We start from the raw sequence: 27,099 nt of genomic DNA, 5'->3' as shown, positions 1-27,099 counted from the left end.
CTCTAGAGATTTCTAACAGCCTCTAAGATCATCCCATTGTAACAAATAATTGCAATAAAATCTGATAGTGATAAAATTAATTGGGTAGCAAAACTTCAGCTTTAAGGACAATAAACCTACTTACAAAAACAACTCTTTTTGATGAGGATCTTCCGAGTTGAATTGATTTTTTCTTATAAGTTCAAAAAATTCTCCTCGTCTCCTTGAAAATAAAGAAAAATATTTGGTGAGTACCCAGGCTCTTATTTCTTTGGTTGACAAAGAGAGTAAATTTTTTTGGAAAAAAATCTCTAATGGTTTTTTCCCATCTTAGAATCCAATATAGAAGTCATCATTTAAAAAACTAAAAATATCTCACTTTCTTCCTTTCCACCATTTTCTCTGGGTAAAACGGATTATTTTTATTTTTATTTTATTTTATTTTTTTTAAAGATTTTATTTATTTATTTGACAGAGAGAGAGATAGCGAGAGCAGGAACACAAGCAGGGGGAGTGGAAGAGGGAGAAGCAGGCTCCCCGCCGAGCAGGGAGCCCGATGCGGGCCTCGACCTCAGGACCCTGGGACCATGACCTGAGCCGAAGGCAGACGCTCAACGACTGAGCCACCCAGGCGCCCAAAACGGATTATTTTTAAATTTAAATTATTTTTAAATTATTTAACTACGGATCACAAATAATGGTAATTTCGATTCTTTTTTTTTATTATTATGTTATGTTAATCACCATACATTACATCATTAGTTTTTGATGTAGTGTTCCAATGATTCATTGTTTGTGCATAACACCCAGTGCTCCATGCAGAACGTGCCCTCTTTAATACTCATCACCAGGCTAACCCATCCTCCCACCCCCCTCCCCTCTAGAACCCTCAGTTGGTAATTTCAATTCTTAAACATGATTTTAAGAAAATGAAACAATACAAGTTAAAAACCTGATGCCAAGAATGACTTAAGAGATTTTAAGTGTATGGCATAATCAGATCTATATGGCTTCAGTTTAATTTCATTTATCTTACACATTAGGGTATAGGGTAGAAAAATGTTCATAACAATTACTCTATGTCAGTATAAAGTGGTGAAAGCCTTCTGAAGCAAAGACCAAGTAAAGTGTCCACTGATATTCACTCTACGTGCCCAGCACCGTTAAGCATCTTGGGAAGTTATAAGGCATGAGTCCTTTTGGACAGTGTTTAAAATCTAGTCGGAGACACAAAACAAACATAAGGAAAACTTATATAACAAAACTGACTGTACGTGATTTGAGTACCAAAACTGAAAAATAGGTTTCATAAGGGTTCAGAGGTGAGACCCGTGTGGCCTGGAAAGGCTGGGAAGTCTTTGTGGCTACAGATATTTTTAGTCTTGGTAATCTGATAATCTTAACTCTGCAATCATCTAAAATCGACTGAAGTTTGCTGTATTTTCTTTTACCCTGATTAAAGTGCTCCAAAACCCAACGATGCGGACCCTTTTAGATGTGGTCACTTTCAGATGTACAATAGTGGATGTCTGGAATGTGACGTTGTGTGTCTCTTCTGTTTGTTTTTACTTCTCATCAGAGTGGTTAAAGCCATGGATGTGAGTCTCTGTGCAGAGGGAGAGAGGGTTGGACTTCAGGGAAATCCCACGAGTGTGACCACCAGACTCCCCTCACTCCTACAAGTGCACCAAAGATCTTGGTCTGCATGCGGGAAACCAATACCTGCCAAAAGGCAGCAAAGGCTTTTCTTGCTTCTAGAAAGGCAGTTTAATTATAAGCAAATGCATACACGCATGACAAATACTAGAATAATGCACACTTTAATTTTCGAGTCAGTAACTTCACTAATTAAAGTTCTACATTAATACTCTTCTGCCAGAATCAAATAAAAAGAAACAAGATTTACTTCTCTGGCACTTAGCTCCTTTTCCTGCCCACCTAGGCTTAGATGACAGTATAAAGAACTGTAACAAGGTCAGAAGCTGGGGGAGTGAAGGGAAGGAGGAAAAGCAAACAGGCTATATAACCTTTAGGTTGCACAACCTAGCTTGCAACGACCGCGGGACGGTAATTTACTTTGTACATAGCTTCAGAGACATAGCAGTAGATCAACAGCACAAATAATTCTCTATTCCGTAACTTCTAGCATTAAGTGGTAAGTCAAAGGAGAAGACTTTCCCGGCTTCCTCTAAGAAACTGCTCCATAGTTTGAAAAACAAGACATTTGACTTGCCAGGACATTTGTCTTTATAATCTAAAAATTTCCCAATGTGCATTTTAAAAGTTTGGAACAATGCAAACACTTCCAAGACCTATTTATCTCAGAATATTTCTTAAAACTTACTTAATGTACAGTGCTAGGTCTGTAGCTAAAATAGCTTGCTTGATCATTTTCAACGTGGTCTTATATTCTTCAATGGAGAGGCCACTGAGGATCTGATTGCCCTTTATAAAAAAGAAAACCATCATTAGCACTCCATCTAGAGAAGCTGCTGACGAGAACAAAATCTGACGATAGAGTGACGTATCTTAAACACACGCCTAGTGTTCTGGACTCATTAATACAGAAGACACCTGCTTACTTAGAGTAAATGCCATGAAAGGATGTTTGCCTTCTATGCTCCCACCCCCACCACATTGTCCAATAAGAAAAGACAGCTTCATAATGGTGCATCTGCCTACACATGCATGTTTTTCCAAATCTAATACCCCTTGGGCCTTAGTCCAGGCCTAACATCTAATAACTATATATCTTTGTCCTTTGGGCAGGTGAATTGCTATAATATAACAGCAAGAGAAAGCTTTGAAAAATCAAAGCCATATTAATGGACATGAAGAATGGAGTAGTGAAATCTTTAAACAATTGATTATTAAAGAAATCAGTTCTCTATGGTTTTTGTAATAAACTCAATAACATTTTTTTGGTGCAAATTTATATAATTTAACTTAATCAATATCAAGAACAGTGTGTATTCTTTAGGAACACGCCAATATGGATGGGTACAGAGCATGAGCCAAAGGTGTGCTTACTGGTGATAAAAAGCAAACATGGGTTGAAATGTCTAAAATGTGGCTAATCCAGCTATAAATAATGGAAAATTTTTGCTATATAACCATTTTTAAAAAATTTCTTGTCGGTAATTTAAAGCATAGTGGTTCTCTCATCTTGAACTAAGGAAAACATTCTTTGGGTACTCAGAATATCCTCAAAACAATATCTGTAAATTAAGTCAGATGTGCTTCCTAAATCTCAGGTCCAAGAAAAAAACTCAGAGATCTAGGAATGAGACCTGGAAGCAAAGGATTTGTTCTGAAGACAGGGAAACTGCTGAGTGCCAGAGGCCAGGGCCAAAGCACTGGTTCCAGGGTAACTAGATGCCAACATTGTGGTGTGTATCTAATTAATGAATCTGTGATGGTAACCATATACATTGTTTTTAACTATGAAATCATTTTAGATTCTAGGCCAGAAAGAAAACTATTTAGAAAATAACTCCTGATAGTTTTATTTAACATAAAACAATTTCAAATGGAAAAGGAATTATCTTTTGGGGTTATATTTTTATTTTCCCTTCCAAAAACACAGATTGTAAATTCTTATGTTTTGGTGCTTATAAAGACAGAATATATACATGTTCTTATAATTTGAGGCCAGCTATATATATATATATACAACCAAATTTCTTGTGAGTTAAGTAATAACATGTTACTTAGTAAGCTATGTTATTTAATAACCTGGGTACTTCTGATAGAGATATTGTTAAATATGCTTTAGAAAAAGGTTAGCATGTTTTCTTTCTTTAAAACTGAACAGGATATTAAAATGAAAGTTTTATATTTTTATTTTTATTTATTTTTTAAATTTTTAAAAGATTTTATTTATTTATTTGACAGAGAGAGACACAGTGAGAGAGGGAACACAAGCAGGGGGAGTGGGAGAGGGAGAAGCAGGGAGCCCGATGCGGGGCTCGATCCCAGGACCTGAGCCAAAGGCAGATGCATAAAGACTGAGTCACCCAGGCACGCCTGTATTTTTAAATGAGGCACAGAGATAGCAAATCCCAAGGAAAGTACAGATGTTTCTTTTTTTTTTTTTTTTTTTTATTTTTTTTTTTTTTAAAGATTTTATTTATTTATTCATGAGAGACAGAGAGAGAGAGAGGCAGAGGGAGAAGCAGGCTCCCAAGGAGCAGAGAGCCCGATGCGGGACTCGATCCCAGGACCCTGGGATCATGACCTGAGCTGAAGGCAGACGCTTAACCATCTGAGCCACCCAGGCGCCCAGTACAGATGTTTCTACTACCACACAATATATAATTCCTGGAAAGTCTCCGTTCTGAAACACTACACACTAAAAATAATATGGTTTGTGGGACAAATAGGGTTGGGGCAGATCACACAGAACCCGTGCAACTTTATAACCAGAGCATAAAGCAGACTGAAGATTAGTGCATCTGGAGGTAACATGGACAGTTCAGGCTGGCCAGTCTGGAGGCCCTTCGAGAATAGTCAAGACACACAAAACAAGGGAGTGGAAACGCTAGTTTGTGGGGGCCCAGAGACAACGCGGATGGGACTGGATCACGGAGACGGCGGGGCTGCTTAGGCGGGCACCGAAGGAAAAGCAACCTCCTAGGAGCCTAAAGCGAGCAGTCCAAAGCAAGGGAGCATGCCTCAGGTGCAAGTGACCATTTTCAACACTCTTGCAATAGGACAGGAAGGGTGCATGAGCAAAAGCCAAGGGGAGGGATTTTTTTCTTTCTTGCTGAAGGTCAAAATTCAACTCCCATAATTTTGGTACCTTACCCGAGAATGTGTGTAGGAAATACAATTGTACGCTTATGCTAATGTCATTCAAGCACCAATCACACATGAACTAATTCATATTAAACAATCACATACTTTAGCAATCTGTATGAGACCGTATGCAGAATTTATAATGAGGTTACTCAACTGGTTGTATAACTCTTTTTTTTTTAAAGATTTTATTTATTTATTTGACAGAGAGAGAGACAGCGAGAGAGGGAACACCAGCAGGGGGAGTGGGAAAGGGTGAAGCAGGCTTCCCGTGGAGCAGGAAGCCCGATGTGGGGCTCGATCCCAGGACCCCGGGATCATGACCTGAGCCGAAGGCAGATGCTTAACCGACTGAGCCACCCAGGCACCCCTGGTTGTATAACTCTTAACCCCTCACCCCACACTAGATGTTTAGGGAGAGATGAGGTCGTGTTCCCTCTCATCTTAAGAAAGAGAGGAACATGAAGTCCCTACATGTGTCTCCTGTAGTGTAGTGGGGGTGGGAGGGGCCACAGTGGTCTCGTGTCTCATTCCTGTCTGGAAAATCTAAAAGGCAAGACCCAGGCTAACTAGCCACTCTGACTTTGGCAGCAAAGGAGAGGTTACTCCTTGCATTCTCTGAGTTTTGGAGGCGTGGGGTTGATTTCTGCCCTGTCCTTTTCCAGAGGACTGCAAAGAAGGCTAAAGAACCTTAGCAGCAAGGAGTTAAGTGAGCAATCCGATTTTCAGGAGCTGAGGAAGGAGCCATAAATAAAGCGGACAGAGATGATCATTCACATTAAAGAAACATCTGGTAGAAAAACCCCACAAGGAGGGAGCTTGGCAGGGATCATGAACTTACCCACAAGAAAATAATTTGGTTTAAACACCTACCAGGCCCAAAGAGTGAGGCACTCCTAACAGCACCAGTCTGTTGAGAATGTTCTTGCCCATTTTCTTACCTATTTCCCCTTCCTACTCTGCAAGTCCGGAGGGGTAGGAAACTACACGGGGGTTTAGGAATGAGGAAGGAGTTAGAAAGAACACAAGGTAGGGATGAAAGAAGCCAACCAGAGCAGAAAGGGGAGAACCCGAACTTTAAACCAAGTCCAGAATCCCGACTATTACACAGGACCGGACATTTTGGTTTCTAAATTGAGACCTATATACTATATTTTGGGACTTAAGGTAATTAGAAGGTTTTTACTTAAAAAGAATGACCAGAAAACGGGGTGCCTGGGTGGTTCAGTCTGTTGAGTGTCTGCCTTTTGATTTTGGCTCAGGTCATGAACTCGGGGTCCTGGGATCAAGCCCTGCATTTGGCTAGCGCTGGGCATGGAGTCTGCTTACGATTCTCTCTCCCTGGGACGCCTGGGTGGCTCAGTCAGGTAGTATCTGCCTTTGGCTCAGATCATGATGCTGGAGTCTCGGGATCGAGCCCCACGTCTGGCTCCCTGCTCGGTGGGGAGTCTGCTTCTCCCTCTGACCCTCCTCCCTCTCATGCTCTCTGTCTCAAATAAATAAATAAAAAAAAAAATCTTAAAAAAAAAATTAAATAAATAAAATCTCAAAAAAAAAAAAAGATTCTCTCTCCCTCAACCCCTCCACTATCCCCCGGCCAACACGCGCATGCTCTCTCTCTCTCTCTAAAAAAAAAAAAAAAAAATGAAAGAAAGAAGAGTGACCAGACAAGTTATGGGCCTCCCAAGTTTTGTTTTAGGGCTCAGAGAAGAACTAGTACCAGCGAGCAAGCATAAAAAGATGGAGGTAAAATTGCTTTAAGATTATATACCATGCATTGTGCCTATTCTACATAACAGTTACAACTTTCACTTTTTTCTTACATAAAGGTAATACATGCAGATAGCAGACAGTGTGAATAATGAACAAATCAAAATGAGAACATGAAAAGTATTAAGAGTTTAACTATACAAAGACAACCTTTGTTAACGTTTTGGTGTACATTATTTTACTTTCCTTCACATAAATTTGTCTAGCGTAGCATATCATATGCTTTTTTACACTGATAAATATTCATTTAACCAAACTGTTGAATAGCTCTATTCCTTAACATAACAGTTTGTGAGTGGTCAGAAGATTCAATAAAAAGAGGAACAGGCATGGTTTTGTGAAAGCAAACCTTTGAAAGAGAGCTGTATAAGCCACTTCGTTTGAGAAGAAAAAAAGGAAAATTAACTGCAAGCCATAAAATACTAGTTTTGTTTGTTTCTAGTTTGCAAAAACCAAACAGAGGTGAGTAACCAGATACCCTTTATCAGGCAACATTTAGACAGTCTTGGTTGTCTACAGAAGTGAGGCTGGGAAGATTTTAAATGTTTTGGCTTTGCCTTCCTTACCCAAAAAGGAATAAAGCATGCTCAAGAATTTATGGTGCTGGGAATAAATCCAAAACTTAAAAATAAAACTGAATTTATAAAGCTCTCTTTTAAAATTCCACAACCATAAAGTAGGTACTTACTGGACTATTAAGAATCATCAGGCACTGGTCAAAATGATGATGCTCCATGATTGAATGGCAGTAGAGTTGAGCAAGTGGGTGTTCAGTTCTGAAAAATATTTTGTTGAAGAGAGAAAAACAGTTTAAAAATTACCCATTTCCCCCATATATCAGTTTTTTTCGTGTCTTCTTAATGCTAGTTAATGAAAAAAGAGGCTACTGCACAAAATTAACCAAACTAACAATTTTCTCTTCTTTGGCTGAGGAAAACAGTGAGTTAATCTCTGGGGAAGACAGAGTCAAGCTGTTTTCAAATACCAGAGTAATTGGTGCCAGTTCAAAGTACGAACAATTTCACTGGTTTTAATATTGATAAAATAGTAGAAGGAATGAGGACAAAGGACTAATTCCTCTAAACATGAAAAAAAAAAATCTCTGAAATACTTGTACCAATTATATTTTCCAATTTCAAAACTGCAATTAATTTACAATCCGAAACAAATGTAGAGCCAGTCTTTCCTCTGAAATAAGGCTGAAGGTGAGCATAGTCACGCATGCCTACATCGCCAAGAAGACTGGACTGAGGTGGGCTGATCAGGCATGAGTGCTGAAAGGCACAGAAAAGGGGCAGAGTCGGCACACATCCCCCTTTGAAGGGAGGAAGCAGACGGCTGAGTCAGAACAAGTGCCCCATGTGGGATCCAAGTTATTTCAGTGTAGGACATCCCGCGAGCTCGTTAACTTGAACTTGGGGAAAATGGTAGAGACCATTTGGCTGAGTGAAGGGAAGGATACTCTACTCAGTTCATTATATGTAACAGGGCAGTCACAAATCAAGTTCTAAAGCATGACAAGCACAGTCCTCTGCCTCATCTTTCTCATGACCCTTCACATGTGAATATGAAGCACCATTTTCACTATTTTTTTCTTTAAAAGAAAAAGTTAGAGTTCCTGCAAGTCTCTGTTTCTCAAATTTACAGGACAGGGCGTTATGAATTGTAAAGTACAACCCAAGTGTTGAATAATACAGTTGACTTGTTATTTCTTTATTCTACTATATGAATCGATAATTTATGTATCATTTACTTTGAAGATAGAGAAGCTGCCCAACACTGAAGGAACGGAACACAGGAAGAAACTGAGTAGAGTACGAGATGCTTAAGGGAAAACAGAAACAATAAAAGGGAAATAAAGGTAAGAGAATGGGGAATCTCATCTATTCCTGCTTAATCTACCACTGATACTGCTGGCCCCCAAACCTCCATTTTTTGTGCTGTTGTAACTTTTCCCAAGTTAACTCCTGCCTGTCTTCTTTGCTCCTTCCATGTTTAGGGAGTTGTATGATGGACCAGATACTGTGCTTATCATCGGACAACGGGAAGACAATGGATGGAGTAAAATGAGCAGATTTAAAAAAAAAAAAAAAAAAAAAAGATAAATTTGCTGGAATCAAAACTGGAGACTACTGGAAGTTAGTTAGGAGACTACTGGGAAGATAGTAGTCCCAGTTCTAGTAACGTCGGTACAAGACAGCCCGGAGCCGGGTGACGGGATCCCGCATATTGAGGAGCAGTTATCCGAAAACTATTTAGGAGATAGGAGTTGGCAATGAATCCCGAGGTGGGGACCCAGCAGGAATATTCCTGGGGAGAAACTATGCATGCCAAGTGTCTGCCTTGTCATATACCGACAGAGGAAAAACGGGAGAGAATGATTAGGGATGGGAGGTGAAGGCGGGAAGATGTCTAGTTGAGTGTTGCATCTGTTGATTTTAAGGTGCCTGAGGTCCACCAAGTGTTTAATATAAACGTCTGTACTTGGGTCTGGGCTGCAGATGCAGGCTTGGAACACATCAACTGCACATGGTAATAATCCACGCCACGGGTAGTTGAGGCGCTGCTGAGTACTGGAGGGCCCAGGGTAAACAGCACGATGGCCTCCCTCTGCTTTCTGCCTTGTAGTCTACGTTCTCTACTTTGGCCAGCGCCTTTTCTCACCATTCGGACTAGCTATGCTAAAGTCAACTTCAACATGACAATTGCAGCCTTCCCCATTCCCTTCGCTTCTAGAGTATCTGTTTATTTTCATTTATGCAAGAAATTCAAGGACATATGGTATTAGTTTAATGTCCATTTTGTTCTGCCAGTCGTTAGCCGTTCATACGTCTATTACCTTGTTAGACTGTAAGCCTCTTGAACTTGGTAGGATCTGTTTTCCCTAATGATAATAATTACCATTTCCTGAGAGCCTCGAACATGTCAGGCGCTGTGCTAAGTAGTTTATATTTAATTTTTATTTAATATGGGACATTTCCATTCTCCACATCAAAATCCTCAGCCCACCTCTGACTCCAGCGGGCTGGTGCCGCGTTGAATTTCCTGCGCAATTTAACAGACTCCCTGCAGGGGTCAATTAGAAGGTGCTTTGCCACTCACTGGCCTAGTTAGAAGCTGGCCCAGAAATGCGATTAGGTGGACGCAACACGAACATGCCTAAAATGTCGAGCACACTTTACATTTTTAGACAATGCAGAAAGGACTGTTTCATATTAGAAAAACTCAGGCTGTGGGATAGATGAATGCAAATTATGTGTGTTTGCCTTTACTTATGTTCTAAAAATACGGATTTATGAATCAATAAAAGGGTGACAAATGCCCCAAGTTTCCTGTTTACAAAATATTCGTGGACACCAATGTATTCTACGTTCCGTTGCTTTTTACTCTTTCAAACACAAGGCTGTGTTGCTTCTTTCTATGACATCTTGTCCGAGGGACCCGTGTAGGTCACTGCTGCCACCGAATTTTATGCCCACACTCCTGCATTTTCCTCTTGTCCTGCAGTCGTTGGTCCGTCTCTGAGAGAGGCGTCAGGATGCCAGTGCCCAAATCAGAACGATGTTCTAGAAATAGAAAGCCTCAGAAATCAATAGAAAATGTAAGCTCTGGGAGAAAAACAATGCTTGCTGCCCTTTTTACAGATTCTTAACAACTGTCCTTGATCCTGCTTCTCACCCACGCAGATGGCTCTGGGCTTGGATCTCTTAACTAGTCTTCTTCATAAGCCACGTCAACCCCACTGTATTCTCTCTCTCCAAAGCATCACTGCTGTATTCGAGCAGCCGGGGGTTAATTTACCTTCACGTTCTCCGTGATCACGTTAGATGCCACAGATGTTCAAGCTGATGATGCATTTGACCTTTGACCCTAGTTCTCTGACTGCCGTGACCCTACTGATAGCCTCTTTTCCCGTCAACAATACGTACGCCCTTCTTTGTTCTGCAGCTGCTAGGTGCTGCTAGACGCAGTATTTTTGCTGCTGCCTGCTCCATGTCCCACCATGGCACAAAGCAAGATCTTGAATTCCTATATGTCCTTAATAGTATCCCCCTTTGAAAATGCTAAAACCGGGGTACCTGCATGGCTCAGTTGGTTAAGCATCTGCCTTTGGCTTGGGTCATGATCCCAGGGTCCTGGGATCAAGTCCCGCATTGGGCTCCTTGCTCAGTAGGGAGCCTGCTTCTCTCTCTGCCTCTGCCCCTCCCCCTGCTTGTGCGCTCTCTCTCTCTCTCTCTCACTCTCTTTCTCTCAAATAAACAAAATCTTTAAAAAAAAAGAAGAGAAAATGCTAAAAACTGGAGAGCATTTACTCTGTGCTGGGTACTGTTCCAAGACCTTTACATTTATTTATACTCCTTAATCCTTGTTAAAACAAAACAAAGCAAAACAAACTGCAAGAGAGATGCTGTCATTGTTCCACTGCACAGAGAAGGAAATAGAGAGAGGATGTTAAATGACTCGCTCAAGATCAAATGGAGTCGGTATTTGCTTGTGCACCCTGGTATCTGGCTCAAGTTGGTCCTTAACCACCGTAACCATCATAGCTCCTGAGGGGTGGTCTAAGGACTAACTGAACTCATATATAAAGTACTAAAAAGAGTTCCCAGCGCCACATGGTTAAGAGCCATATTAAGTGTTCACTTCTATTATTATTATTATTATTAGCTAGTGACATTAGGACTCCTTGAACTTGCACTTTTTGCATATTGAGAAACTCCAGCCTCTCAATCCCTCCATCCTAATCGGGAATGATCTCATTCCTGGCTAATATAGACTCTACCCAGTTGAACTTCACAAGTTGTGATTCCTGTGCTGTCTCTCCTGTCCTGTTGAGGCCCTCAGAGCCTGCTGACCGTCTACTGTCACCTCGCCAGGCCAGGACTCCAGCTCATTGCCGTTCTAGTAAGCGGGGAAGACCAGGGTACAGACCCAGGAGAGAGACACGGTCTGTTTATGGTTACCAGAAATTCTTTCATTCTAATTTCATGGGAACTTAAAAAAAAACCCGTTCCTTTAATCATTTTACTTCTTCTAAGTACCATCGTATTTATTATTTTCTCCCCATTGCCAACACTCCTCTCCCTTCTGTCTTTCTTGTCCCTTCCTCCCTAAGTACACACACACACACACACACACACACACTTCCCAGTTCCTCCATTTTCGTCAATGGCTCCATCGCTGTTTCCGTTTCTTGGGCCACGAGACATGATTTCCCCCTTCCTTCATGCATATAAGCATCTGTTTAATATTAAATGGAAAAACATTTCTCCCTCCATCTCTTCCTCTCTGTAGCCAGTATGGTCACCATGTACGTGGCTGTTCTAACAGCTTCCTAGCTGAACTCTGTGCTTCTAATTATTACCCACTGCACCTTGTATTTGACTTTCAGTCTTTCCTTCCTCAACAAGGTCTTTATTACCCACTGCAGTGGCTCCTCGTTTCTTCACTCTACCACATCTCAAGCTCGCTGATTAGTTTTATAGCTCTCCCTCCAAGGGGCTTCTACCTCTACTTGTTCACCCTCTTACTCTCCGTCCCGAGTCAGTGAGCCTTTGGACTCTGCACGGGCCAGGAAGCCATCGCTGGTCTGTGAGAATGCCCACCCACCTCAGACTGTTTCTGGGATATCTTCATCCTCTCTCCTCTCCAAATCCTACCCACTTCTTAGGATCCACTTTGTCTCACTTGGTCCATTAACAGTGGAGATGGACTGCACGAGTCTTGACCCATCTCCTCTGCCCAACACTTATGGTCCACATTACTAAACAACTCAGGACTTACTGGGTATTTTCTTATATTGATCACCAACTGTTTCATGAGACTACGAAAATTACTTAACAGGAAACACATTTTATACTCTATAGCTCTCTTTCTGCCTAACAAAGTGTCAGGCCCTAGTAATTGCCCATTAGCCGGCTGCCTGAAATGTAGGACACTTTCATTCTATTCTTTTATAAAATACCAAACTCGAATCTAACCAAATAAATGCATCCACGACAGTCTTCTTATATTGACTGCAGGCCTAATGCAAGAGGTTTCTCAACGTGAGCCGAGTGTCACACTGTGCTTTCTCTAGTGGATGTCTGTGACATTTTGTCCCCATTACTGCCTGTTTTTAAAATAATACTTTAATACCTATCTGAAACCACTCTTTGTTTTACCCGCCCAAATGGGAGAAGAAAGCACAACAGTGAACTCTCTCTCCAAATATTTCACTGGCACACTTGCAGTACTCCTCATAATGGCAGTTTTCCTAATCAAGGAAGCCACCAAAGGACCAAATAATGGGTCAAAACATGGTTTCCTATACATCTTACTTCAAATTAATTTTCTGAAAAGATGTTCGAGAAGAACGAATGACAGAAGTTCAGTTTCTAACTTTGCTACCACATGAGGGCTCTTCATCTTTTTGATATATTAGTTTCATTTCTGTGCCTTCTCTGATTGTGATGGTTTTCTTCACGTAGTGTTTGAATACAGACGAGGTCGGACATCGTATACCTTTTTACGGGTTAGCTCTTTATACGGGAATGTTTATGGTACCCTTATTCCCCCAAGAGTTCCCTGGTTAAGAAAATCCTCCTGAAGTATCACTAAGGAAAGAAAAAAAAAAGAAACATCCCTGGTAAATTCTTGGTTTCCTCTACTCAAACCACAGAGATGTAGGAAGAAATAAAAATCTCTGAAGCTCCTTTAACTTCTTTCTTAAAGTTACTCTTACTCGGTGGAAGTCTGCTTTGTGGTGTGTGTGAAGGCAAGATTCTGCAGTCTATGATTTTTTCCCAGGTTTTTTTTTTTTTTTTTTTTGAAGAGAAGATGACGTTTCTCCAGATGTTTTTCCGGGTAATTATTTTTAAATAAACGAAGGAAAAATAGCTGAGTATTTTTCTTCACTCTAAAGCAGGGCAACATGGCATCCTGGATCCAGCCATACGCTGACAATGTTAAGTTCAGCTCTGAGGTACGGACGGGACACAGCACGGCCGGCTCGGGACTTCCGGCTGCCCTCGACCCGCGCTAAACATCTTTTCATGTCGTTGTTCCCTTCCGTAATTACTGCCGTGTCAGTGTGAGGCTCAGGAGCACGATCGCGTGGCGGAGCACAGAGGACAAAGGACATGGCATCCAGTCTGTTCTCCACAACGTTTCCTCTTTAAGTTCAGATCTTAAAGAGGAAAGAGCCAGTCTCTGACACTCGGGCAAGAGCTCGCTACCTTTTCCCATCAGAGGTCAGCAGAGGACATGGTGGCCGCATCACTACAATTCTTGTTACATGAAGTTTTCCACTTATTTAGATAAAGGGAAGGTGGTTCGAGAGCTCTCTGAAATTCCCTCAAGATACCAGACATCTGGAATTTCCTTAAGAGGTCTACCCATTGGGGCGCCTGGGTGGCTCAGTCGTTAAGCATCTGCCTTCGGCTCAGGTCATGATCCCGGGGTCCTGGGATCGAGCCCCACATCGGGCTCCCTGCTTGACGGGAAGCCTGCTTCTCCCTCTCCCACTCCCCCTGCTTGTGTTCCCTCTCTCGCTGTGTCTCTCTCTCAAATAAAGAAATAAAATCTTAAAAAAAAAAAAAAAGAGGTCTACCCATTAGTTGCATCACTTGCATACATAAAAAAAATGCTCAGTAGTAAGAGATTTTGCCATTAAGATGTAGGCTTTTCAACCTCGTTGCTACAGGTAAATAAACACAGAGGCTCAAAATCTGATGAAAAGTGATGTCACCTTTATCATTTCATTTGTCATTGCAAATGTCACTTAAGGATGGCCTGGGAGGGAGCCTGAAACACTTGTCTCGAGTTAGTATCTGCTCTGAAAATCAGCCAAAAAGCAGGCTTCTGATGTTGAGAGGACTATCACTAGCATCTGCTGCGAAGACTTAACACTGAAATATGCACCGTGCATTCCATCTGGTATTGATCCGTGTTCTCTCTTGAGACTGACATCAACCCTATGAGGGAGGTAAGCTATTGTCTCCATTTTGCAGATCAGGAAATTGAAGCACAGAGAAATAAGCTGCTTATTTCTCTGTGGCAAAGGTAGGGTTTGCATCCTGTCTGACTGCAGGTCCCAACTTGCCAACACTGCGCTATACTGTCTTCACTAAGACCAAAAGCCTCCTTCCACTGAGTGCTCATTAAGTACTCGGGATCGTGCTAAGCACTTTTCAAATATTATCTTCTCTGCTTCAGGGTAAAATTCTATCTTTTTTGAACTAGTCTTAATATATTGTTTTCTAATGAAGCTCTTAAGCTGGGTAGACATAAACTAAAGCAAAACTCTTGGTAATTATCTTGTGAAATAAGATTCTCAACACAAAGATTTTTTTGAACTTCAGGCCAGAAATGTTACCAACGCAATGTTGGATTTGGATTATTTTTTTTCCATTTCCCTTAAGTAAAACCAGAGTACATTATGGGGCCTTGATCAACTGAAATCTGGTACCATCAAATTTTGCTGCTTTTACTTTAAAAAAGACAGCCCTAGGGGCGCCTGGGTGGCTCAGTCAGTTCAGCGTCTGCCTTCAGCTCAGGTCATGATCTCAGGGTCCTGGGATCGAGCCCCAAGTTGGGATCCCTGCTCAGCGGGGAGTCTGCTTCTCCCTCTCCCTCTGCCCCTCCCCACTGTTCCGTGCTCTCTCTCTTGCACGCTCCCGCTCGCTCGCTCTCTCTCCCAAATAAATAAATAAAATCTTAAAAAAAATAAGTAAAAAAAAAAAAACACAAAAAAAACCCAGCCCTAGAATTTAAAAGAAACATTTTCTTCTTTAGCTGGGGAAAAGGCACCTTACCGCTGTATATAAGAGTTATTCACACCACGGTGGTCCAAGTCGTGGCTGAGAGTAGCAATCAGCAGGGCGAGTATCTCCAGGTCAGTCAGCTTGCTCTGCATGACCAAAGACATCAGTGGAAAGAAGGAGAAAGACAATTTGGTAAAGTTCGTTATTCTACCTCTTTTTACCAACCATGTGTTTGTTTTTCCGAGTGCTTTTCACATGTGCTTCTTTATGGTCAGAAAGGACCCATGGGAGAATCCTATTCTGCAGGGCATCAGTGGTACTTTGTCTTCAGAAGGGGATTATTACAAATGTCATTTATCAACAGAAAAAGTTGAAGTGCTTCAAACAATCCATAATCTGTCCACCTACAGTAAATAGCATTAACTCTACATCATCTACATATATAGGGAATCATCAAAATAAACTTGAACCGGCTGTTGTCTCTCTGACTTCTAGTTGCCTGCAGATTCTGCTCCCCTCACTCTCTGCTGGTAGTTGCTAGATCCTTCAGGAACAGAGACAATGTGAATATTAAGCAAAACAATACATAAAAAAGAGGATTAGAAATGAAAATCTGGCTTTAAAAAGTTGCACAATATGTTCCAAAGCCAAACAGAGGTTATTTTTGTAATATCTGCCATTTGTATTATTTATCCTGCTGGTCTCCTTCATCAGTAAGAAAACAAGTTGAAATCATTATCAGCTCCACTCTTTTGGAAACTCAACATTCTACATAGTACGTTTATAACATCAGATAAAAATCATCATTTTGTTATTCTTCATAAAAAAGCAAGGACGGTCTTCAGCAGTATAATCCTGATGACCTTTCCACAGCCCAAAATAAATTGATCCTATTTTTTATAAATGTTTGCTATGGCAGGGAAATACTACTATGGTATTTCATATGGCCTCTTGGACAACAATCCCTTCTTTTAGCTCTAGCCAGTTAAAATGTGCTCCCTATGGAAATAGAGACAGAGAATAACATTTTTAAAATTTTCTTTTTTTTTTTTTTTTTTAAAGAGCATGGAGGCTCTGAATTAAAAACAGTTATATGATGGATGCCTAGAATCACTTACCTAGAATAACTAGTAGATTCCCACTGAAGTTAGAATCTAAGGACAGAGTTATGGATAAAATTTGGCCTGGAAAGGAACGAATTACTTGAACGTTTTCTGCATTGATCTTCCTTGTACACAGTCTCTGGTCAATGTATATGATATTAAAACCTTTTCCATGAAATACTACTTATAAAATTTAACTGAGCGCTCCAGAGAAAATGCGATAGGGAACCCCGGACTTATCTATGAAGCCACTTCAGTGGTTTTCGAGGAATTCTACTATGGAGCAAGTTGAATGGGAACAGGAGGAATTTGATACTTTTTCTTATACTGTAGAAATTTCCTCCGGAGAAAGTATTTGCCCAAAGACTACTAAATTTAACATGAAGTTATTTTAAGGATTTTTAAAAATATGCCATATATATTACATGTGAAGGAAAATTAATAACTAAGTATTTTGCCATGCTAGTCTTCAATTAACAAGATGTCATTTATTTTGTAAGTGGCAACAAACATTAATCTAATCATCATTAGTGTACATTCAACAAAAAAAACCTGAAAGAATATGCTGTAAATTTTACTACCAAAGCAAGAAGAGGTCTTAAATATAAAAACAGCTCTAGAAAGTACCTGAATCTTGCCTGCTTTTAGAGCAGCAAACATGCACTGAGCTGTATTAAAGGCGTGTCTCCAATTATGATAGGCAACATTCTTCCGATAATTCTTCTTAACACTTAAAATCCACCTGCAAAGAACCTTTAGGAAAAAAAGAGTAAGTAGTGACACTACTTGCTAACATTTACACATATCTACTATGTTCCAGGAACTGTACAAAGCCTTTACCTCTAACCCTCAGGACTCTAGGGCAGGCACTACTACTCTGATAATTTTACAGATGAGGAAATGGACATTCAGAGTGGCAACTCTCCCAAGGTCACGTTGCTTGTAAAGGAAGGGGCTAAAATTCAAACTTGAGCAGCTGGACTTCAGAGCCCACCATGTTCACCACCATGCTAACTAAATGAGATGTAAAAGGCAAGAGAGCCTTAAGGAAGGTATTTTTGGCATGGGGTAGGGAGGGAACTGACTAGCTTTTTAAAAGATATTGTGTCCATGTGCCATCAATTAGGAGAATCCAAATAGTCAACTATGTATGGATTCACTCTTAGAAAGTCCTGGAAATAGCCACTCTCAAGTTCTTCTCATGCTCCCAGTTTTTAGTTCTGCAAAGGTACAGGGTGCAAGGTTGAGCAGGTGGGTTGGGCGAGGAGATACAGAGCAAGCGGCCAAGCACAGAATGGAGCTCCCAAGTCCTGAGGCAATCAGCAGGTCTTTTGTCCCTTTTAAACGACGCTTAAGTATTCAGGCAGGGTTACTGCTTGGTTACCAAGAAATAATTTTTAAAAATATATATGCAAAATAAAGCCCTGGGGTCCCTATGAAAAAGATTTATTTTAAAAGATGGGAAAAAAAAGAAGACAGACTTCAGAAAATCTCAAAAGCTGGGTTTAATTCAACTTCTAAGTAGTGTATTCAATAAAGTCCCCAGAGACTCATGGGCCCTCAGCATAGTTATTTTTTATTTGTGTTAGCATCAGAGTCTGCCTCTCTTCAATTCTGAATGATTTACTATACTTTGGGGGATCTGTAAAAATAAATATGTGCTTCTTCCTACGTACATCACTGGAGATACTTCAAACACAAAGAGCATCGCCCTGGGGTATGGAAAAAGTACCAGGGAAAAGAATGTTGCTCTAACAATATTCAACACAGAATGACTGGCTGCAGAAGTAGGCCAAAAACAAGGTTTCCTCTTTGTTGGTAGAAATTGCTTATGCAGGATTTGGTAGAAAATCAGTGCTTTCATAACCCTCCTTTTCTTTTCAGGTCTTTTTGTTCCTGTTCTATAATGCAGTTCACAGGGAATTCTGATAACAAGCAACCTGAATGTCCCTTAGCTCTTGCATCTCCAAGTCACCATATTTAGCAGAGGATTTCTGTGTGTCTAAGACTGACATTCGTTAATCCCAAGTACAGTGCAGTTCCTTTCACCATGACCATTTCTGAACAAAATCAGCTGGAAAGCTGATAGTTTTGTCTTATTGGCAGAATTTAAGTAAGAGCTCTAAACTTGCTTGGATATGCTTAGAAACTATGAAGTGTTATAGAAAATTACCGGTGATGAATTAAAGAATCAAGGAAAATAAGCAGGAAACCCCAGAAATTTAACCTATGGATATATCTCTTTACTAATCATAAATCTGTAGATATAATTAAATATGCACATATATCATATAATGTTAAATAGTGACCAAAATGACTCTATGAAATATTAATTCCTGACGGACTATTCTATTATGCTTCTAATAAGATGGGCCTAAGAGAACTGGGTAATCCAATGGATACAGTAGTTAGGAACTAGATTTAAGTACAGTTTTGGATTCTATTATCAGGATAATCTTTTAAAAACTTTTTTTTTTTAAGTATAGTTAACACATAATGTTACATTAGTTTCAGGTGCACAACATAGTGATTCAACTTCTCTATATATCATGCCTTGCTCACCACAATTTTAACTACTATCTATCACCATACAAGCTTATTACAGTATCATTGATTATATTCCCTATGCTGTGCCTTTTATTCCTGTGACTCATTCATTCCATAAGTGGAAGCCTGTATCTCCCATTCTTCTTCGCCCATCTTGCCCATTCTCCCAACCCCCTCCTCTCTGGTAACCATCAGTTTGTTCCGTGTATTTATAGGTCTATCAGGATGTTAACAGCACTTAGGAAAATTACAGTCAGATCAGCTCAGTGCTTGGTGGATGTGCCTGGCATGTTCAAATCTGCAATACAGTCTTCTGTATGGGACTACTGAATAATTAGGTACAATGTGGATGACTCTAGGGAGCTCAATACGCTGATCAGTCTCCAACAATGACAAAGGCTTCCTATGTCCTGAGTGGCAGACTCGAGATGCTCTGGGAGAAAGAGAAGAACCAGAAAACAGCTCAGTTTCTGCCCTCAAGAATCTCAATCAGGAGTGAAAATAATAAAAGTGCACATATAAAAGAAAGAAATAAAATCGAGACCACAAATTGTCAACAGTATTCCAAGTGGTATGAAGTCAAAACTGGGGTTGAGTCAGGCTCTGAGCGCGAGAAAAGTGCGCTGTGGCAAGAAGTGGAGCAGCCTTGCAAGTGGGGTCCATTCAGGAGATGCATGACACGTGAAAGACAGAAGGTGAAGATACGCACAGCACATGCAGATTTGTTCCAGTAAAGCCAAGAGTCTGTTTCATAGGTCAGCAAGAGCAATGGTTGCCATGTTTGTAGGAGAGTAACTCAAGATTTGGAAGCCAAGAAGAGACATGAAGATTTGACAGATCTTTCAGTAGGAAAGATTCTTTGTCGGGGCAGCTTCGTGATGCCAACATCCTCTCCAGCAATAACATTTTAAAAATTTTATCACCCTAAAATTATACTGACAACAACATCTCAAATAAACATGACAGGAGAGTCACTAGGGCAGGAAGGCCAATCAGAATGACCGTGGTATTCAAGTTGATGTTGGCCGGAATCAGAATAGTAGTTATTCAAACAGTAAAGGAGAGTAAATGAACAAGACATTAAAGAAAAATACCTGCCTAATGAACAAAAATTCAAGGAAAGGGAAGAATAAAGATTGCTAAAGAAATTTTGAGTGACTGGGGCACCTGGGTGGCTCAGTCGGTTAAGCGTCTGCCTTCAGCTCAGGTCATAAGCCCCAAGTCTGGCTCCTGCTCAGCGGGGAATCTGCTTCTCCCTCTCCTCTGCCCTTCCCCCAGCTCATACGTGCACGTGCGCTCTCTCAAATAAGTAAGTAAAATATTTAAAAAAAAATTCTGAATGACTACCATCATATCCAACACTCACATGCTATCTGAAAACTTACAGGTTTTTAAGAAATAAGAAATAAATCAACTTTTAAAGACTTCATAAATAGGTATAAGGATCAGATTCCTTTGTCATGGCCGGGCTCTTTCAACGGAATCATTACTAGTTTAACGTATGGGAAATCTCAGAATGGAAAGGGATTTGAGATGCTGTCTTGCTTATTTTTAAGGTCATGCAGCCAGCAAGAAGCTGAACTGAGCTTCACATTGAGAACTGGCTCTAAATGAGGTCTTTAGTCCATTAATTGAAAAGGCTTTTAAAAATGAGCCCTATAACCTACAGTAGAGAAACTTGATGGGGTGATACTATAAGGAGCAAAACGTCATAGGAGATAGGAGTATACCTATGTACACATGCGTACGTACAGTCACATCGATGCGTGTGTCATTCTTACAAGACTCCCACCGGGGAAGTCATAACAGACTGTGAAATGGAGAATTTGAGAGATGAATCCCTTAAGGAAATAAGAGCTCATGACTAGTAGAGCTATAACTTAAAACCCATGATCTTTCTACTCTTCTCACGCTATCTAAATTTCAAAGAGGGCCAATAATAACCAGAGAAGCGTGCTTGAGAGCTTCTTGAAATAATCAAGTAACATGATGTCCTTTAATCAACATGGTTCTAAGAAGAGTGAAGTATTATTAGAGTCCATAGACAGTTGTTGTTTGTTTACACCCAAGAGTCATATAAACTTTGGCTATGTTTAAGAAAGAATACCCCAAGAATACCAACAACGGCACTGTATTAACCTAGCTATATTAGCCCTTCCTTTTCGTTCCTAACTGTGAGGCTTTTGAGAGCAGGGACAACTCTTTGCTGAAATGAAGGCTTAGCATGGTGCCTGGTACACTGTATATATTAATAAAGTTTAATTTTATGAATTCGTGGATTGCTAAATAGTAGAGGCCTCTAAGGTATTTAAATTTCCAGACAGGAAATCTGTATAAGAAGACTAGAAATTTGATTGACCAGAAAAAAATTAACTCTAAAGGCAAATTACTACATTTTTTCCCCCAAACAATCCTTTCTCTTCTCCTTTATTCTTTGATGCTATACGTAGCTATTCCTTGGTATCTCCAGACGGGTATTAGAAGATACTGATCGAAGCCCTGCTGTTTTCTGAGAGGTTAATAATGTAATCAACAGGGGTTAAAATCAATTTTCATCTTCCCCCCCATATGGGTAACCCTTGTTCAAACCACAAGCTTGGCCTCACATCAAGTGCCTGTACTCCCTCATTTCCAAAGGAGTTCACTTTGTTTTGGTCCTTCTCAGTACTGTGTTATCATAACCTCTGTGATCGGATCAAGTTACTTCCATGTTTACAACTCCTCAGTGACTCACCATTGTTTTCAGGATAAAATCCAAATTCTTCTGAATAGCCTACAGGGTTATATCCGATTTGCTTCTTACCTTCCTCTCCAAGTTGCTTCCCTTACCACCCTCCCTCCCTCCACCAGGGCTCTGCAGCCCCAGCCCCACTCTCTCATCCTGCCTTTGCACACACCCTGCTCCCACTGTTGAAAGTACTCTCCCCTGTTCTTCAGCTTGGTGCTTGGCAACTAGTAAGAACCCAACAAATGTCTTTTTAGGGTTGATCATTTTTCTTTAAAAATCTCAGGTAGGCATTAGGTGACAGTAATATTGATTAATTCTCTCTTACACACACACACACACACACATACACACCCTCTCTCTTTCTCTCCTCCAAAGGACAGGACTGTATTCCTACCTCATGTTTCATCTGGAAGTTCTGCACAAGGTTGAGGTCAGTGAACATCCGAATTGTGCACAGTGCTGTTTCTAGGTCAGACAGCTCAAAGTCACTGAAGCTGAAGTCAGTAATTTTAAGCGTCTGAGCAGATGGTACCACAGCGGCCTTAGGTAAAGAGAGAAGAACAAAATGAGGTAGAGCTGTTAATTTTATATAGCAGCAGTGATTCACAAAGTTTTCTCACTTTACTACAGGGAAATAGCACATCATGTTTCTTTTTTCTTTTTAATGTATGCCCTAGAAATCTTTTGATAAAGGAGCTACTTCTGGTTTTGTTTTTTTTTTTTTTTTTAAATGAGTCACTTGGGGGGTAACTAATATGGTTCCAGGTAGGTTAGGTGGAGGAGAGAGGCTGGCTGCCCGGAGATTGTACCTAGAACAGTAAGCAGAACTAAGGACTCCAGGGATCTGGCCCCTGATAGCTCCCCAGTCTTAGTCATTCAACAAATATTTATTGAGTAATTATTCTGGACCTATCCCAATACTATGGGCTGGGGATCAAGTGGTGAGCAGGATAGTGATAATGTTCTAAGTATTTTCTGCTTAACTGGCAAGACAATCTTACTAAGCGGATACTCTAGCTCTATTTTTCAGGTACAGAAGCGTAAGCACAAAGAGGCTAGCTGCCTTGCCCGGAGTAGCCCAGCTGGTTAATCCAGGCAGACTATCCTATTTTCAGATTTGACACAATCTCTACTGTGGAGATGAACAGAATGCACTTCACCCAAGCCTGATAGTAAGACTCACCTAGGGTGCCCATTAAAAAAAACTCAGTGATTCTGATTCAGTAAATCTGAGATGGGTCTTGAGAAGCCAGTTTTGTTTTCTGGAGGGGAATCTGTCTTTTAATTAATATCCTTGGTTTTGATAATCATTTAATTGCAGTAAATAATTGCAATTTCTTCAAATATACCTTGCTCCCTTTCGTCACTGTTCATTTGTACCTCCTACAAAGCACCTACTCTCTTTAATAGATGGACTCCTTTAAGGCACAGCTCACATCCAAGGAAAGGTTAAATGCCCTTCAGCGCGGACCCCACCTTGGGAATATCTGTTTAATTACAGGAAGTTCACTGTAATGTAATTTCCTGTTTATCTGTCTCCTAAGTCCCCTGGGATCTATAGGCAGGACTGTACCTTACACATCCCTATATCCATCGTGGCTACTGATGGATACAGCTTTGGTAACTGTTAACATGAACATTTATTAAATGAGTTAGAGGGGAAAATCCTATTCCCTTCACCTAATATAAGTCATAAGTTCCAGTTTTAAGGTCCCAAAACCACCAAGGAGGGTGAAGCCCATGAACCTGAGTTGGAAAACTTGCAGACCTGGCAAGTGCATTCCAATCTGTTATACTGTTTAAAAACTGGGAGATTTTAAAAACAACAACAACAAAAAAGGATTTCTGGCTTCTGAGAAATCAGGCCTCTCCGAGCCCCAATTCTCATGAAGTAACACTGGCCAAAGCCAAGGTGCCTGGCTCCCTCGGACTGCGCAGAGCTATCAGGCTTCTCTCTTAGATTTCCTGCCGGGGCGGGGGGGTGGGGGTGGGCATCAGAACTTGCAGGAACCCCCACCCCCCCCACCCCCTTGACCATTTTCCTCGCCAGCCCTTCAACTGCTTTAGCCAGATTGGGCTGCGATTCACCTGATGAAAAGAGGTTTTAACTTGGTGCCAGGCAGAGGGAAGACAAATTAGGAAATCTGAACCCGGCTCCTTCCCTTTAATGTCTTTTCCTTGACTCCCTCCAAACCCCTTGGTTTTCCTAGGAGCATCTAGGATATCACTACTCTGCTTTACCTCCATCATTTCCGAAGCAAAAAGGCCAAAAGAATAAAATCTGACGGAGCAATCCACTGGTTCCCCCTACCAATCTTGGGGCGCTTGCCCATTCTCCTGCTCTCTTGACCTTCCCATTGTACTTACATATATCCGACACGTTTAAACTTTAAATTAATGTCACCCTCTTCATAGTCCAGACTAAGACTCTTTTCCCAAGCCCAACTGGCACGAGGAAATAGGCATTCTGTTAGGACAGTTCCACAGGCTACTGCGTGGGCTGGAACAGAGGAAGAGAGGAGGACTGGACATTTAGATAAGGGGCTCCATTGCTTACAGCGGCCTCCGGCAGCAGGGAGGGCAGCAGTCAACTGCGGTGCAAGCCCCCAGTGCAGAGGGGGAAATGAGCCCACCCTGTAACTCAAAGCAGACTGCAGCTGCTTCCCTGACGCGGGCTGCACTCGACCAGACAACAGATGCTTTTTTTTCCTTAGGGCATCGTTATTCTTACAGAAGAAGTTTTCTTTCTTTCCTTCCACAAAGGATATTCTAGACACTACGGGATGGGATGACGAGGGCCGAGGGCCGATACAGCTTGCGCCTCTCTCCTTGACACTCAAATCCCCAACCTCTCTACGGAGGGAAGACAGTCTTCTTGTGCGTGTTCAGTCACCCCGCACCGCGACGCAGCCTTTCGGAGCTGACCCCGCGGGGACGCGCAAACGTTTTCCTTCCGAACCTCGTGCTCAGTGATACAGAGGTTCAGAATTCTCACTTTACAAAATCCTTAAAAATATGTTATTTCTGGGGCACCTGGGTGGCTCAGTCGTTAAACATCTGCCTTTGGCCCAGGTCATGATCCCGGGGTCCTGGGATCCAGCCCCACATCGGGCTCCCTGCTCCACGGGGAGTCTGCGTCTCCCTCTCCCGCCGCACCACCCACCCCCCGCCGCTTGTGTTCCTGCTCTCGCTCTCTCTCTCTCTCGGTCAAATAAATAAATAAAATCTTAAAATAAAGGATTTTGTAAAGCGATAAGGTGCTATAAATGTGTATGTGTCCTATGGTTGAATAATCCAATTCAACTCTGCTATCATCGAATCCCACAGAATACTGCTTATTCCTCTACAAGAGAGCATAATGCCTCTGAGTCTTCAAGCAACAGCGTTTAGATATTTTATCACTTAATTCAAATATAGTTAAGCTCTTCTAGAGTTGGGAGTTTAATTTGTGTCACATTAACCAAATATGGAATGCCAAAAGTACAGGAAGCTCAGTGGGCTAAAGATTCAATCTGGCAAATAGGTCAGTAGTATAATCTCATTTTTCTTCTGAGTTCTGTAATTGGATCTGCCACTCAAACTAATGAAGAAACTAGTTTAGCTTCCATGACACTTTAGAGGAAATTCTTCATCTAAAGCACCTTTTTATGACCCTGTATTTCTAATGCTTTGGCCCGTTTTCACCGTTTTTGCCAAATTTTTTAAAAAACACAACCAACCCTGGAAGTGAAATTCACTAAGGGTGAAACTAAACATATCCTTGGGAGTAGGACTGGATTGGGTTAAAGGAAGCAGTATTCAGAGTTTTTAAAATATTTTAATTTCTTAGTGTTCTTAACTCTTGACTTTGGCTCAGGTCATGATCTCAGGGTCATGAGATCAAGCCCCATGTTGGGCTCCAACCTCAGCGAGGAATCTGCTTGTCCTTGTCCTTCTCCTTCCCCCTCAGCCTCTCCCTGCTGCTCTCTCTCTCAAATAAATAAATAAAATCTTTAAAAAAAAGGTATGTTTGCTATTAAGGGTTCTAGTCCCATTATTCCACTGACTTTATTCACCCTCAACAAGACGTCCAACCTCTCTATTTTCTCCCCTGTAAAATGAGGGGGTTGGGTTAGAATGTCTCTGAGGTTTAATATTCTGAATATATAGTATATTTATCTCTCTGGCCACAGGACTCCAGTATCTCTTATTGCCTTCTCACTTTGGAACAAAATACCACCCTGTAGGTGGCATCTGAATCTTACCAGTGACTTTCCTGTATAGGGCTCAATCTCTGTCTGGGACCCTCTCCTCAGTGAAGGGAAATGGATGGGTGACCTTAGCTGTTACGGTTATGTTGTGTTTTTCATGCTTGATTCCACATTCATGTCACTGTCAGGCTTCCTCACACATGAGAGAAGGGGTATTCCACAACTCTTGGCTAAATAGAGGACCACAGCCTCTGCGTGCGTGTAGCGGAGGATTAGACTGGGTATGTGGTAGCATCTCTACTTACTGCATTAATGCTCTAAATGAAAATTTGTGTTTCTTGAAATTGCCATTTGTATTTTTGTGGGGGAGGCTTTGGGAGGAGGTTGATACTTTTGTCATTTGTTTTTTAGGTTAATTAATACTCTTTCTCACTTCCAGGCCTCTTTAACCGTTTTTCCTCTGCCTGGAATGCATCCCCCCAAGTTTTCATATAGCTAGTTCTTCTCTCATCTTTCCCAGCTGCACCAGGGAAACATTCACCGGTGTATCTCTTTGGTAGATACTATAGCAAGGCTCCGTTAGCATCTATTTCAACCTTCTGCTGGTGAGCCTTCATTTTCTGAAGAGTCTAGAAAGCTCAAAAACATATTTCTCTGACTCCCTCGCAGCTAGGGTTCTGGATTGATTTTGGTTTCTTCAGTGAGGGACAAGCATACTTCGTTTTACTGCACTTTGCAGATGTTGTTTTTGTTTTTGTTTTTTTAACCAATGGAAGATTTATGGTAACCCTGCATCAAGAAGTCTACCAGCACCATTTTTCCAACAGCATTTGCTCACTTTGTGTGTCTATGTCACCTATATTAAACTTTTTCATTATTATTATATTTGCTGTGGTGATCTGTGATAAGGGATCTTTGATGTTACTGCTGTAAGTATTTTGGGGCACCACACACTGTGTCCATATAAGACGGTAAACTTAATCGGTAAATGTTGTGTGTGTTCTGCAGCTCCACCAACCCGCTCTTCCACCATCTCTCCCGCTCCTCAGGCCTCCCTATTCCCGGAGACACAACAATATTGAAGTCAGGCCAATCAATAACCCTGCAGTGGCCTCTAAGTATTCAAATGAAGGAAGAGTTGTACATCTCTCACTTTAAATAAGAGAGATGATTGAGCTTAGTGAGGAAGGCATGTCGAAAGCCAAGGTCGGCCAAAAGCCAGGCCTCGTGCTCTAGGTAGC

The 27,099-nt window shown here is 41.2% G+C and overlaps 1 protein-coding gene across 2 annotated transcripts in view; it reads right to left on the bottom strand.

Moving 5' to 3' along the window:
* Positions 1-27,099, bottom strand: part of PDE5A (phosphodiesterase 5A) — a 142,524-nt gene that overhangs the window by 13,247 nt on the left and 102,178 nt on the right. For both annotated transcript variants that reach the window (XM_021684518.1, XM_021684519.1), the window contains exons 12-17: positions 22,063-22,209; positions 17,021-17,146; positions 15,342-15,436; positions 7,235-7,322; positions 2,324-2,424; positions 125-202 (exon numbers count right to left, since the gene is read on the bottom strand). In XM_021684518.1, coding sequence (XP_021540193.1) covers positions 125-202; positions 2,324-2,424; positions 7,235-7,322; positions 15,342-15,436; positions 17,021-17,146; positions 22,063-22,209 — 635 coding nt within the window. The remainder of the gene's footprint in view (positions 1-124; positions 203-2,323; positions 2,425-7,234; positions 7,323-15,341; positions 15,437-17,020; positions 17,147-22,062; positions 22,210-27,099) is intronic.

This window comes from Neomonachus schauinslandi, chromosome 2, assembly GCF_002201575.2.
Source record: "Neomonachus schauinslandi chromosome 2, ASM220157v2, whole genome shotgun sequence".
Taxonomy (NCBI): Eukaryota; Metazoa; Chordata; class Mammalia; order Carnivora; family Phocidae; genus Neomonachus; species Neomonachus schauinslandi.
The sequence above is the reverse complement of the archived record's forward strand: the minus strand, read 5'-3'. Positions and strand labels throughout refer to the sequence as shown.